The 15645-nt window shown below is 43.7% G+C and overlaps 1 protein-coding gene across 17 annotated transcripts in view; it reads left to right on the plus strand.

Annotated features, from left to right (window-relative positions):
- The window catches only part of RUBCNL (rubicon like autophagy enhancer), a 95370-nt gene extending 80519 nt beyond the window's left edge, over positions 1 to 14851 (plus strand). For all 17 annotated transcript variants that reach the window (XM_055096700.2, XM_055096704.2, XM_055096703.2 and 14 more), the window contains 6 exons: positions 1310 to 1374; positions 7454 to 7692; positions 8463 to 8524; positions 12212 to 12365; positions 12983 to 13073; positions 14318 to 14851. In XM_055096700.2, the coding sequence (XP_054952675.1) occupies positions 1310 to 1374; positions 7454 to 7692; positions 8463 to 8524; positions 12212 to 12365; positions 12983 to 13073; positions 14318 to 14430 (724 nt within the window). In that variant the 3' untranslated portion in view covers positions 14431 to 14851. The remainder of the gene's footprint in view (positions 1 to 1309; positions 1375 to 7453; positions 7693 to 8462; positions 8525 to 12211; positions 12366 to 12982; positions 13074 to 14317) is intronic.
- Positions 14852 to 15645: the final 794 nt, after the last annotated feature.

A 15645-nucleotide genomic window follows, 5' to 3' on the forward strand; every position in this document is an offset into this window, starting at 1 on the left:
AAAAATACAAAAATTAGCCGGGCATGGTGGTGCATGCCTGTGGTCCTAGCTACTTGGGAGGCTGAGGCAGGAGAACCGCTTGAACCTGGGAGGTGAAGGTTGCAGTGAGCTGAGATTGCACCACTGCACTCCAGCCTGGGCAACAGAATAAGACTCCATCTCAAAAAAAAAAAAAAAGAAAGAAAATCCCTCAATGGAATGGAATATCTCTTACCAGAAATGATTTGATTTCTTTGTCTTACGTTACCTCTTATTCGTCTAAATTTCTTTAGATCCATTTGTGAATTTCCCAAGTGCATCATCTTTTGGTGTATGGCCTCCCTGAACTGTCTTCCTTGTATAACATGTCTCTGGTTCTCTCTGGAGCTGGAACCCTGTACACGGGCATCGAGACCTCCCTAAAAACCCCTTGGAGTTATCAGTGATGCTGACTTCTGCTTTGGTTTTAGCAGAAGCTTTTTTTTTTTTTTTTGAGACGGAGTCTCACTCTATCGCCCAGGCTGGAGTGCAGTGGCGCGATCTTGGCTCACTGCAAGCTCCGTCTCCCGGGTTCACGCCATTCTCCTGCCTCAGCCTCCGAAGTAGCTGCGACCACAGGTGTCCACCACCATGCCCGGCTAATTTTTTGTATTTTTAGTAGAGACAGGGTTTGGCCAGAATGGTCTCCATCTCCTGACCTCGTGATCCGCCTGCCTCGGCCTCCCAAAGTGCTGGGATTACAGGCGTGAGCCACCGTGCCCAGCCTAGCAGAAGCTTTTAAAGAGACGTAGCTTTAAGGCTGGGCACGGCGGCTCATGCCTGTAATTCCAGCACTTTGGGAGGCCGAAGTAGGGGGATGACTTGAGGCCAGGAGTTCGAAACCAGTGTGGGCAACATAGAGAGACCCTATCTCTACCAAAAAAAAAAAAAAAGGTAAATAAAGCCAAAAAAAGCTAGCTGGGCATGGTGGCGTGTACATGTAGTCCTAGCTACCTACACAGGAGGCTGAGGATTGCTTGAGCTGAGCCGAGGAGTTTGAGGCAGTAGTGAACTATGATCATGCCAGTGCCCTCCAGCCTGCGTGACAGAGCAAGACCCTGTCTCAGGAAAAAAAATGAAAAATAAAAAAAATTAGTCATAGCTTTAAAAGACCCAGGGATTTCAACTAGAAAATTGTATTGAATAAATCTATTTCTTTCCCAAATGAAAAGTGACAAAGTTAAGGCCCTTAGTTGAGAAAAGTATCACGATGGCAATTTCTTTTCTAATTAGTGAAAAATGTGCCATTGGCCTTCTCTGAAATGTAACTAGTATTATTTTTCGTATTCAGGAGGGACCTTGTGGTGGCAGCCCAGAATTTTTTCTGTGCCGGCTGTGGAACTCCAGTAGAGCCTAGTAAGTACGGATAATGGATCGCCTGCTTATTATGTGATGACAAGGTCCAGAATAGCAAAGTAGGGCAGCGCATTGCTTGTGTGAGAGATGCCTTTGATGAGAAGTTGTTATAAGAGCTTCAGAGAAGTTGTCCTCTTTTTCATGAGGAGTCCATCATGACTGACAAGGCTGTGTGACCAACTAGGACCGAGGACACCAGGACCAGCCTCCTAGTTCTCTCCCTGTTGGGCATCAGCTCCAGCCACGTGGCCTCCTGCTGCCCCTTGAAAATGCCAGGCTGACTTCCGACATACTTGCGTTTGTGGTTTTCTCTCCCCCAAATGCTCTCTCTGCAGACACCCCCATGACTAATTCCTTTGCTTCTTTCACATTTTCACTCCAAAGTCACGAGGTCTTCCCTTGCTGCCCTATCTAAAATACCTGTCTTGCCCCACTGCTGGCCACAGACAATCCCATGAACGCTTTATATTACCCATCCTTATTTTTTTTCTTTATTTCCTTGCACAATATTTTCTTAGAAGTTCCTTCTTATTTTGTATTCCTAGCACAATCTTTCTAAAATAGTGTCTTATATTTTACTAATATGTCTTATTATTATCTGTCTTCAACACTAGATTATAAGTTCTGTGAGGCCACATGTGTTGTCTGTTATATTTATTACTTTATTCCCAGCTTCTAGAAGAGTGCCTGGCACATAGTAGGTCTTCAAAAGATATTTGTTGAGTAAAGGAATGGCTTAACAAGGAGCTAGCCAAACTTCTCCGAGAGTTTGAGGAGGTAGCCTGAGAGGATCATTCCTGGGCCAACTGAGGCCTAGAAGATTAGGCTTTCCTGGGCCAGGCACGGTGTCTCCCACCTGTAATCCCAGCACTTTGGGAGGCTGAGGTGGGTGGATCACCTGAGGACCAGCCTGGCCAACATGGTGAAACCACATCTCTACTAAAAATACAAAAAAATTAGCCAGGCATGGGTGGCAGGCTCCTGTAATCCCAGCTACTCGGGAGGCTGAGACAGGAAAATTCCTTGAAACCAGGAGGCAGAGGTTGCAGTGAGCCGAGATCACACTATTGTACTCCAGCCTGCATGACAAAGTGAGACTCCGTCTCAAAAAAAAAAAAAAAAAAAGCTCGGGCTTTCCTCAGTCAGAAATGCAAGTTTCCCCCTTGAGACTGGGAATCACTTGTTCTGCTCTGATGGTACCTGTATGTCTGACCTGCAAAAGGCTGGAAAGAGGAGCTTTGTGGAAAGAGTTCCCTTAGCCTTTGATAGTCGGTTTTTGAAGGAAAAAGACTATGAGGAGCTCCTACTTCAAGAGATAAAAATAGCAAGCAGGAATCGATCTGGGCTTCCTCTCCCACACTGGATGATAATGCCTGACGGGCATCACCATTGTTGCTGATTTTCTTTGAATGAGTCATTTTCCCAGCACATCTAGTGGGGAACATGTCTCTTTGGTTAACCACTGTATCCTGGCGCTTCTGTAAATATCGAATGCATGAGTCAGAAACTGTACACATATGACTATCGCTCCACCAACTTTTTGTTATTTCCCTAAGCTTGTTCAGGTATGGAGATGTGTGTCTGCACTTTTGTACAGTGGCCTTGCCCTCAGGGAGCTTGCCTATCATCTTTTAGGGAAGATACACTCATCAGCCAAGTAAGTGTATGTAACACAAAGTGATGTACGTAACAAAACAGTCAAGAGTGCCGTGGGATTTACAGCAAGGGAACTTCATCTGAGCTTGAGAAGCTGGGAGTAAGAGGTTTCATCGGAAAGTGATTGCCCACAGAAGTAGGGGTGTTCGTCATGTGCAAAGGGCCTGTGGCAAGTAAAAGAAACCCTGTGTGGCCAGAGAGTAAGAATAGGAGGAGAAAACATGCTGCAGAGGTAGGCGGAGCACAGATTGTAGACAGCATAGAAATAATTTTGGGCTTTTCCTGTTAAATTCCTTTAGCTTCTAGGATACATTTTTTTTAACTTTTGTCTTTGAGATAATTTTAGACTTACAGAAGAATTGCAAAAAGAGTAGAGAGAGTTCCTGTACACCCTTCACCCAGCTTCCTTTACCGCTAACATCTTACATAATCATAGTTTCAACCTGAGAAATTAGCATGGGGTACAGTCCTATTAATGAAACCCCAGGCTTTATTCAGATTTCACCAGGTTTTCAATAACATCCTTTATCTGTTTCAGAATTCCATGTTGAATTTAGTTGTCATGTTTTCCTTAGTCTCCTTCAATTTCCACACACTGAACATGACATTTTACCCTTTACTAATTCAGTATATCCCAAAAATAAGGATAAGAAACAAGTTATCACACCAAAAAAATTAAAAACATTCTCTATATTGTCTACTTCCTAGTCCTTTTTGTTCTTAAGGTATCATTTATGGCTATTTTTTCCATCTAGGTTGCAATCAAATTTCATACATTGCATTTAGTTATTGATTCTCTTTAGTTAGCTTTATTCTAGAACTGCACTATGCAGTATGGTAGCACTAGTCCACCTGGCTATTTAAAATTAAATTAATTGAAATTAAGAATTCAGTTCCTCAGTCACACTAACTACATTTCAAGTACTCAATAGCCACATGTAACTCATGGCTACTGTATTGGACAGCACAGATATAGAACACTTTTATCCCCATGGAAAGTTATACCGGACATCTCTGTTCTAGAATATTTCTCTTCCACCCAACTCCCTGATGCTGACTTTTCATAAAATGAGGACAATTGTGTTTTGGAGCAGGATTTCTCAACTTCAATACCATGGACTTTGTCATGGGGGGTCCTGTGCACTGTAGGATGTTTAGCAGCATCAGTAGATGCCAGAAGCAGCTCCCAGTGGCAACTGAAAATGGCGCCAGACATTTGCAAATGCCCCTTGGGAGGCAAAATCACCCTTGGCCAAGAACCACTGGTTTAGGTCACTTTGTATTCTGTTTTAGTTAAAGGACTTAGGAAATTAAAAAAGATGGACATTAGTGTATTCTGTATTGATAATGTAACAGCATGTATTCAATGAAGTTTGATGAATGAGTGAATGGATATTGAGTGTGTGTTGAGGAGTAGATGAAACTGTTGCTACCAGAAGCTCACAGGTGCCTAACCCTGAATTTCCCCCAGGAGCAGTGGTTCAGTATTGTCTAATTCAGTGTTCATGGCGACTCTAGAGAACATAACTATCATGAATAACAAAAAACAACTCTTTATTTGTTTGCTTTTAAACATCAACTCAGAGTGTGACCTGGGTCTGAGGGACAATTTAGGCAAGTGCAAAGGCATTAGCTCCCTCTCCCTTTCCCACCATCGAATGCAGCGGAGGAGGAGTGGGACATGATGGCTGTGGGCTGGAGCTTTCGCAGTCCAGGCTTGGGTTGGAATCCTGCCCGCCTACATACTGTTCGTGTGGCCCTGCGTGTTGCCTAACTTCAGTGTCTTGTGCTTTCATCAGTGAAATAGGGGAAATAACTATCCCTCTCTCACAGACTTTCGAGCACAGAATGAGATAGTAAACGTAAAACATTTAACTGATCTGTGGCACAGAGTAAGTACTCAGCAAGATTCATTTCTGTGGTCGCTCCCAGCCAGGCCTTGTTTATTTTTTATTTTTATTTTTTTGAGATGGAGTTTCACGCTTGTTGCCCGCACAGGCTGGAGCGCAATGGCGCAATCTTGGTTCACTGCAACCTCTGCCTCCCGGGTTCAAGCAATTCTCCTGCCTCAGCCTCCCAAGTAGCAGGGATTATAAGCATGCACCGCCACTCCAGTCTAATTTTGTATTTTTAGTGGAGATGGGGTTTCTCCGTGTTGGTCAGGCTGGTCTCAAATTCCCAACCTCAGGTGATCTGCCCACCTCGGCCTCCCAAAGTGCTGCGATTACAGGTGTGAGCCACCGCACCCGGCCAGGCCTTGTTTATTTTTAAAGCCATTATTTGGAAATGATCTTCAGAATCTACAGTGTACGGGTTCTACAGCAGCTGCTTTCCCATCCATGATTTCATTAATCCTCCCAGTATATGGCAACTAAGATTTGTGTTATGCTGTATGGTATTTCAGTTACAAAGACGTACATGACTCAAACTATGAATGATAAATATCAAACTTGGTTCATGTCAGAACCTAGTGTTGAGGGAGGGGCACATAGAAGACTTCAACTGAATTGTTTTCTTTCTGAAGCTGGGTGGTGAGTGCACAGGTATTTGTTGCATTAGTTTTTATACCTTTTGTTTGTTAATGTATTTTATTAGACACATTTCCAAAAGTGGTCAATGAGTGTTTATTTTAGTAGGTTAGAAAGTGCAGTGGGCGTGGTGGCTCACGCCTGTAATCCCAACACTTTGGGAGGCCAACATGAGTGGATCACTTGAGGTCAGGAGTTTGAGACCAGCCTGGCCAACATAGTGAAACCCCATCTCTACTAAAAATACAAAAATTAGCCGGGCATGGTGGCACGCCCTGTAGTCCCAGCTACTGGGGAGGCTGAGGCAGGAGAATCACTTGAACCCAGGAGGGAGAGGTTGCACTGAACTGAGATCATGCCACTGCACTCCAGCCTGGGCAACAGAGCGAGACTCCTTCTCAAAAAAAAAAAAAAAAAAAAAGTGTAAAGAGCAAAAATTCCTTCTTTCCCCTACCCTCCAGAAATAGTCACTGTTGGCTTTTTGGTGGGGATTTAGACAGTGAATATATGTTTAGTGTATGTTTATATATATGTTCTTAAATAAAATTGAGATCACATTATACCTATTTGTAACTGGATGTCCACTTCCCATGCTCTTCCGTGTACTTTATGGGCTGTACAGCATTTCATGTTGAGTGCACCATACTTATTTAACCAATTGCCTTTTGATGGACATTTTGGCTGCCACCCCCATTATAAATGTGCTGTAATGAACACCTTTTTATATCACTATGTGTGCCTGTTAGCATTTCTGTCTGATGGAGTAACAGAAGCAGGATTACTGTTACACATGTAAGAATTGAAGTCTATCACAAAAATGTCTTCCTACAAATTAGTTCTATCAGTGCTAGACGTAGATGCCCTCCTCTAGATACTGCACCAGTTCTGGGTCTTCTAAATTTATGACAGGCTGAGTCAAAACAGAGTATCTCACTTTTCTTTTCTTTCATTTCATTTCAATTTAATTTTATTATTTGTCATCAATTTGTGACAGGGTCTCGCTCTGTTGCCCAGGCTGGATGGAATGCAGTGACATGATGATGGCTCACTGTAGCCTCCACCTTCAAGCAATCCTCCTGCCTTAGCCTCCCAAGTAGCTAGGACCACAGGCACACACCACATTGCCTGGCTAATTTTTTTTTTTTCTGTGGAGATGGGGTCCCACTATGTTGCCCACGCTGGTCTTGAACTCCTGGGCTCAAGCAGTCCTCCCATCTTGGCCTCCCAAAGTGCTAGGATTACCGGTACAAGCCACTGTGCTCAGCCTCACTTTTAAAATATGCATTTTTTTGTTTCTGAGATTGTTTTTCTCTGTTAGTTATCTGCATTTCTTCTTTCCGTGAATTACCTATTCCCATCCTTTGTGCATTTTTGTATTTTTTTCTCATTGATTTATCAAGGTCTTTATGATGCTGCTTCCTAACATTGTATATATACTGCTTCACAATTTATAAAGCACTTTTCCTATGTGTAATAACACTCGATCCAGTTCTGAGTTGCATTTTGTGGTCTCAGAATAGTTAGCCTAATCTGCCTTCAGTCTTCCTGCTAGTGAGAGGAGTCTGGACTCCCACTCAGATTTCCAGATCCTAAAATGAATGTTCCTTTTGCTACACTGCAGTTTGCAATTTCCATCTTCCAAATCCAGGAGTATTTTGGGAAGGTTTTGTTTTTCTGACATCTGTTCCACAAGAGCAGAGCTCATGAATGGCCATGATTTAATTCCCCAAGTCTCTGCTGGAGCCTTCCCAGCTGTCATGAGGTTGAGTATGGCTTTATCATCATGAAACAAGTCATCAGAGTCTTTGAATCTTGCGTAGGAATTGGAAGTCGGGGTATACCAGGATAGGTTTTCAGCACCAGGTGTGGCACTCACCCTCCGGTATGCTTGGCAGAGTTTGTGAAGCGGCTCCGGTACTGCGAATACCTAGGGAAGTATTTCTGTGACTGCTGCCACTCATATGCAGAGTCGTGCATCCCTGCCCGAATCCTGATGATGTGGGACTTCAAGAAGTACTACGTCAGCAATTTCTCCAAACGGCTGCTCGACAGCATATGGCACCAGCCCATTTTCAATTTGCTGAGCATCGGCCAAAGCCTGTATGCGAAAGCCAAGGAGCTGGACAGAGTGAAGGTGAGCCGCAGCCCCAACCCCATCCCTCTCATTGGAAGTGTCCTGTGGCAGGAAATGCACATCACACTAGCTTGGGGAACCCACAGATACATCCTCTAAGAGGCAAATGGATCATAAAGCGAGTGAAGCGGCTGGGCGCAGGGGCTCACGCCTGTAATCCCAGCACTTTGAGAGGCCAAGGTGGGCGGATTGCCTGAGGTCAGGAGTTCGAGACTAGCCTGGCCAACATGGTGAAATCCCATCTCTACTAGAAATAAAAAAAAAAAAAATTAGTCAGGTATAGTAGCACACGCCTGTAATCCCAGCTACTCGAGACTTGAGAGGCTGAGGCAGGAGAATCACTTGAACCCAGGAGGTGGAGGTTGCAGCAAGCCGAGATTGCACTACTGCACTCCAGCCTGGGTGACAGAGCAAGACCCTGTCTCAAAAAAAAAAAAAATTAGTGAAGCTTACACTTTGGAGCCCCTCTCCTGCACAGGCTCTTTCCAAGGCCCCACACTGAATCTTATACTTAGTATTATGTTTTTCTTGAAGAAGGCCCCAAAGTTCTGTAAGTTTTAGGTTCTACAAAACCTGGATCCATCCAGGGCACACTCTGTGGATCAGCGGACTCAGTTGTGAAGGCTTGCTGTATAGGCGGTTTGCTTTCAAGGTTTGTTTTATACAAATGCAGCATTTCAAGCTTAGAAATAACATTTAAATTTGACTTGCACTTTTCCCGTGTCATTTATTACATTTAACTTTTCCCCGTGTTTGGTTTCTCCCATTAGGAAATTCAGGAGCAGCTCTTCCATATCAAGAAGCTGTTGAAGACCTGTAGGTTTGCTAACAGGTACTATTCTCAGCTGGGACAGGCTGCCTTCCCTCCATACATCTGCTAATCCTATTAGTGCCTCCTGCATCTGGCTCCCCCATTACACAGGGCTTCTTAGCACAGTGATGACCTCATGGCTTTCCTTGGGAAATCATGCCATCTCTTTGAATTACTAAGCCAATAGTGGGATGCATTAGTCTGTTCTCAAGTAGCTAATAAAGTCATACCAGAGATTGGGTAATTTATAAAGGAAAGAGGTTTAATTGACTCACAGTTTTGCATAGCTGGGGAGGCCTCACAATCATGGTAGAAAGTGAACAAGGAGCAAAAGCACGTCTTACATGGTGGCAGGCAAAGAGAGAGCATTTGCAGGGGAACTCTCCTTTATAAAGCCATCAGATCAGCCAGGCACGATGGCTCACACCTGTAATCCCAGCACTTTGGGAGGCCGAGGTGGGTGGATCACGAGGTCAAGAGATCGAGACCATCCTGGCCAACATGGTGAAACTCTGTCTCTACTAAAATTACAAAAATTAGCTAGGCGTGGTGCTGCATGCCTGTAGTCCCAGCTACTTGGGAGGCTGAGGCAGGAGAATCGCTTGAACCCGGGAGGCAGAGGTTGCAGTGAATCAAGATCGCACCACTGAACTCCAGCCTAGAGACAGAACGAGATTCCGTCTCAAAAAAAAAAAAAAAAAAATCAGATCTCGTGAGACTTATTCACTACCATGAGAACAACACAGGAAAGACGTGCCTCATGATTCAGTTACCTCCCACCAGGCTCCTTCCATGACATGTGGGAATTATGGGAGCTACAGTTCAAGATGAGATTTGGGTGGGGACACAGCCTAACCGTATAATGGAGAATTTAACTCATTAAGAAGAATGGTTTAGTTGGAGGATGAACAACTCTAGCCAGTGACCTTTTTATTATTATTATTGTTATCATTAAATTGTGGTAAATACATATAAAATTTACCATCTTAACCATTTTTAGAATACACTTCAGTGGCATTAAAGTATTAACATCGTTATGCAATCATCACCACCATGCAGCCCCCAAACTCTTTTTATCTTGCAAAACTAAAACTCTGTATCATTTAACAACTCCCCATTCCCTCTTCCTCTTAGCCTAACTCCTGGCAGCCACTATTCTACTTTCTGTCTCCATGATTTTGCCCACACACATGCCTTATATAAGAGGAATCTTACAGTATTTGTCTTTTTGTGACTGGCTTGTTTGACTTAGCATAAAGTCTTCAAGGTTCATTCATGTTGTAGCATGTGTCAGAATTTCCTTCCTTCTTTTTTTTTGAGACGGAGTCTCCTTCTGTCGCCCAGGCTGGAGTGCAGTGGCGCGATCTCGGCTCACTGCAAGCTCCGCCTCCCGGGTTCACGCTATTCTCCTGCCTCAGCCTCCCAAGTAGCTGGGACTACAGGCGCCCGCAACCACATCCGGCTAATTTTTTGTGTGTTTTTAGTAGAGAGAGGGTTTCATCATGTTAGCCAGGATGGTCTCAATCTCCTGACCTCGTGATCTGCCCGCCTCAGCCTCCCAAAGTGCTGGGATTACAGGCATGAGCCACCGCGCCCAGCCAGAATTTCCTTCCTTCTTAAGTTTGAATAATATTTCATTGTATGTATATACTACATTTTTTTTAATCCATCTATTCATCCGTGGACACTAGGGTTGCTTCCCCTCCTTGGCTATTGTGAATAAAGTGGATATGACCATGAGTATACCAGGGGTCTTTTAAAACCCCTTATAGGGAGGCATGTCTAACCAAGTGGAACCATGGTCTTCAAAAATTGTACTTTTGGAAGTTTATCCTAAGGACATACCGATGGATATAGGCAGAGATTTAAAGTATAGTTTTTTTTTTTTGTTTTTGGTTTTGTTTTAAGACAGAGTCTAGCTCTGTCACCCAGTTTGGCGTGCAGTGGTACAGTCTTGGCTCACTGCAGCCTCTGCCTCCCAGGTTCAAGCGATTCTCGTGCCTCACCCTCCCAAGTAGGTGGGATTACAGACATGTGCCATCACACCTGGCTAATTTTTGTTATTTTTAGTAGAGACAAGGTTTCACCATGTTGGCCAGGCTGGTCTTAAACTCCCAACCTCAGGTAATCCGCCTGTCTCAGCCTCCCAAAGTGCTGGGGTTACTAGTTTTGTTTTTAAATAAGAAAAGGCATTAAAAGTCTATTAAGAGGTATTATGCTCTCTCCCTGGGTGATGGGATCATTGATACTCCAAACCTCAGTGTCCTGCAATATACCTGTGTAACAAACCTGCACACATACCCCCAAATCTAAAATAAAAGTTGAAATTATTTTAAAAATCTAGGTGTTCATAATAGGGCAGTACTTACATTAATACCATGTCCGTAGAATAGAATACTATACAACCAGTAAAGACTTAGGCATGAATTCATTGAGAGAGAGATTTTTAAGTAGAAAAAGCATAGGTTACTCAAGGAAGTTAAGATTGTTTATTGTACTTGGTGGAATTATAGAGTTTTTAAATAAATGGTTTAGCTTTAAAGCGTTTTTTTCAGTCTCTAATCTTTGATGATGTATTGCTTTTTAATTAAATTTTGGGGGAAGGAGCATGTATTCTGGAGTCATTTGGTTTTGAGCCTTTGCTTCATGGCCTTGGCATGGCATTGGTCTCAGGGCCTCGGTTTTTTCATCCACAACATAGAACAATACCTATACTTCCTACCTTGTACAAAAAATCTTGAATATCCATTCTGGGCTTCAGATAAAAAAAATTAGTAGATCTGTGTTAAGTCCAGGGGGATGGTCAGCACCAACCGATCACTGCTGGACTGAGTGTTAGACACGTGTCGGGGGACCATGAGGATACAAACGGAGGCAGCATTTAGCTCAGTTAGGAGTGAGATAGGGTAGACAGCAAGCAAGGATTCCAGGAGAAAAAGGCTGAGCTTGAAGAGTAAGGTGGAGCAAAGAAGAGGGATTGGGGATTCTCCAGGCAGAGGATGCTGCAGGAGTGGGCACCTCAGGCTGGGTGCAGAATTGAAGAGAATTTGGCATTGTAGCATGCCAAGTCCAGTGTAGGCCATGGCTGTCTTGGAAGTGCAGGGAATAGTGCTTCTACTAGCCATTGAGAGAATTCAGGTCGACACCTGCCGGGTTTGGAGAAGATGAAGTTTTGAATGCCCTAGGGACCATGACCACTGGCAGTTGGCTGCATGAGCCTTAAGCTCAGTGCCTGACTCGTGCATTTGGAAGTCATAGGCTTGCCGAGTGAGTGAGAATTTTCGCAGCTGAGCCAACAGTCCATAAGGCTGATAGACTTGAAATGTAGCTGGAAGAAATAAGGTAGGAATTTTGATTACTTGGTAATCAAAGGGTACTAGGTTCACATTCTTTAAGACCTAAAAAACTAATGCTCAGTTTTCTTTTGCTCAATGTGTGCATGGGCAGGCTGTAAGAGATACAGGTCTCTGCTTATTCAGCTTTTTGAAATCAGCTTTCATGGAATTTTAACTTCCTGGCTTCCAAGCAAACTTGCAACATGTAGAATGGTGGCGAGCATGGTTCATTGTTGTTCTTGGAGCTATTTATTTTTTAAATTGAGTTAAAAAAAAATTAAGTGTGAGTGCCAAGAGAAAACAACTGGCCCCATTCTTCCCTGTCCTCTGTGTGGGTGGGTTTCTGAATTCCTCTTTGTTTCCTCTCTGGCAGTGCATTAAAGGAGTTCGAGCAGGTGCCGGGACACTTGACTGATGAGCTCCACCTGTTCTCCCTTGAGGACCTGGTCAGGATCAAGAAAGGGCTGCTGGCACCCTTACTCAAGGACATTCTGAAAGCTTCCCTTGCACATGTGGCTGGCTGTGAGGTGAGGGTGCACCCAGAGCAGATGCGTTCCCGATGCACCAGGGCCTGTGCTGGGTGTTCCGCACTTGACTTCATTTAACTCTCACAAACCCTGAGGGAAGTGCCGGTGACCTAGTTAGAGATGAGAAAACTGAGGTCAGAGCTGTGAAGTAACAGCTGAGATACCCCTGCTGGTAAGTGGCAGAGCCAGGATGCAAGCCTGGACCAATGGACTTCATCTGGGTGCCCAGTTCTGCTCAGGGCCCACTCTGCCCTGATGCACCAAGTATAGTCATGTGGAACCAGGATTCAATGGAACAGGAGGCTCTGTGTCTACACGGATTGAAGAATTGTAGTGCAGCAATGATAAATGAAATTAGATCATTTCAGAGTGCATGTTTACAATTAGGACCTTACTCTGGTACTTTAAAACTGCTTTGATATGGAATTGGATGAATGTACATTTTTATCTTTTTTTTGATTCTGACCCATTCATTGCTGCAAAACACAATATCCTTTTCCTTCTGGAGGCTGGAATCATAGACACTGAAACACTGATGTTTATAAAGTTCTGTAATAGTGAAAACTCAGCTTCTCCATCAAGAGAAGGTTGTAACTTTTTGATGTCTTCTTTTACAGCTGTGTCAAGGAAAGGGCTTTATTTGTGAATTTTGCCAGAATACGACTGTCATCTTCCCATTTCAGACAGCAACATGTAGAAGATGTTCAGGTATCTTAATAACTTAATAACATAAGCTTAATAATAGGTTAACTAATTAAACTAAGTTTAGTAACTTAAGCACAAAATTAACTTAAGCTGAATAATAGCTTAATAATTTAAGCACAGTTATTTAAAGTACAGTCATGCTGGTGTGTGCTTGTATGCTGGATTGGAGATAATGAAGTTTTGGGCACAGAAGGAGGAGTATTTGGGTGGGGCAGGGATAAAGGATAATGTCTTCTGGTGCAGGGTTTGGATAGAGGAGATGGTCCCTTTGTTGCCTGTGCCCACCTCTCTGTCTTGTAATTGGATCATTCATGCCCAGTGGTGAAGTCTCTGGCTGCTTTTGTGCCACAGAGGCAGAGTTGAGTAGCTGTTGTAGAGACCACATGGCCCTCAGGGTCTAAAACATTTGCTATCTGGCTCTTTACAGAAAAGGTTGCCGACCCTTCTGTGGTATTAGTGCCCGAGAGAATCCCGTGTTCTGTAAACTCTGTTTAATGGGAGAGATCCTGGTAATGAACTCTGCCTTCACCCTTGATAGGGGCATATCCTCCTCTCAGGCCACTCCAGTGTTGTCTCCCCAACCCTTTAGGCAGTGTTGCAGGACTGGCTCCCCAGCAAAGAGACTCTGGGGCAGAGATTTGCCTACAAAGAGTTTCATGTTCTTCAACTTAATACCTGTAGGGGTGTGCAGGCAGCAAGACTGGGAGAGGGAGAAGTTGAACTGTGGTGGGGTTGCAGTGGAGCCCTCAGCTCATCTCACGGGGAGCTCTGGAGTTTGGTGGCCTTTCAGCATTGTTCCAAACTGGGGACAAATTGGGGCCGGCCTACTCACTATATAGTGATCAGTCATTGAATGCAGGCTGGTGCCAGGAAGGGGAGAAAGCAGCTTTCTCGATGTAGGGCCATATCTAGAGAAACAATGTGGCTTCCCAAGAGTTATCAGCCACCACCTCTCTCGGCAGCTGGGGAAACGCCTGCCTCAGTGCTTGAGCAGATCCAGGGGGCACTGCAGTGTCCGTTACATCAGGCTCTCTGAGCCTCCTGTTCATGACCTGTTGGAAGAGTCCAACAGGTCTGCTGAAATGTGACCTGCTGAAACGTGCGTTTCAGCCTGGCTGGTTTCTTTTTAGAAGACTCTGGGCTCTGGATTCAGACCCCTCTCCCTCCCTAGGATGGAGACGAATGTCTGCAGAAATGTGAGAAAACAAGATAGACCGTTTGCTAACGGCTCTCTTCCTTGCTTGCAGCGTGCAGGGCTTGCTTTCACAAACAGTGCTTCCAGTCCTCCGAGTGCCCCCGGTGTGCGAGGATCACAGCGAGGAGAAAACTTCTGGAAAGTGTGGCCTCTGCAGCAACATGATGCCCCTGAGTACTGTGAAAAAGACTGTTCAACATGCCTTATGATAACACCGATTTGTGTCTATTATTGGTGGCATTGTTTTAGATATTGGGTATTGTATATTAAGGAAAAAGATGGTCTATATTCTCTTTATTGCATATACTTAATGTTTCAAAAGAATGCAGATTCTGTGTTTAAGCACAGGGCTGATAGTAGTGGTTTTGTTTACAAATGTTCTGTTTTGGCTGCTATTGGTTTTTTAAAGAGGTTTTTTATACTTTTGTATTTGAATAGTTATGTTTCACTGATGCTGAGCCAGTTTGTATGTGTGTGCATATATGTGAACTGTAACTGACAAGATGAATTACTCAATTTCTCTTCCTCTAAAGCTTGTTTGATGAAACTGGTTGGTCCTTTCAGTGAACAAAAATATGACCCCAAATCTGTTTGCTCTGGCTTTTATTTCTTCAGGAAACAGACTTCCACTTAAATGCCATTTTGTGATTGTGTCAATCATACACTTTTTGTTTACTCCAGAGTTTGAATAGAGAGTACACATTTCTTCTGCAGATTTATTTCATGATGAGTTTGAGTTGCTTAGCAGGGCGTGTGGGTCCCGTTGAAGTGCAGTTTGAAGCAACTGCTTCTAGATGGCACTCTTTCAGGTGGCACAGATCGAACCTGTATTTGTCATCTCTGTTCCACACACTGCAATGTCAAGGGATGCAGAAGTGAGTAGAATTCCATCCCTGCCCTTGAGGATCTTGCTTTAACAGATGTAAAACTGAACATAAGGTATTTGCAGATTTAAACAAACTGGGGGAAATAATGAACAGTGTGATTCTAGTAATAACATTAAAATCATAGACATCGACTAATAAGGTTAAATGAATCACAAAACCTTTATGAATTTCTTTTTTCTAATAGTTCTTATATGTTTTCCTGAAACATGTGAGCCTATTCTTTTTTCTTCTACTGTCTATATACTTTCTCCCACTTGAGAAAGGGGCCTTGAGGCTGGGTCCCTTCATGGTATACCTTTAGACTGAACAGTTTGCAACCTAGGGCTTGGGCATTACATTCCCTGGGATTCACATGCCCTAACTAAACCTACTTTGATTTTCTCAGACAGCACAGGCAGGCAATAAAGCGTCACATATTGTCCCCTAACCCCATCCAGCCATGTGTATGGGTGTGTTTTATTCAATGGGATAGTACTGAGCACATGAAAGAAAT

The sequence above is a fragment of the Pan paniscus genome, chromosome 14 (assembly GCF_029289425.2).
Source record: "Pan paniscus chromosome 14, NHGRI_mPanPan1-v2.0_pri, whole genome shotgun sequence".
NCBI classification, from domain to species: Eukaryota; Metazoa; Chordata; class Mammalia; order Primates; family Hominidae; genus Pan; species Pan paniscus.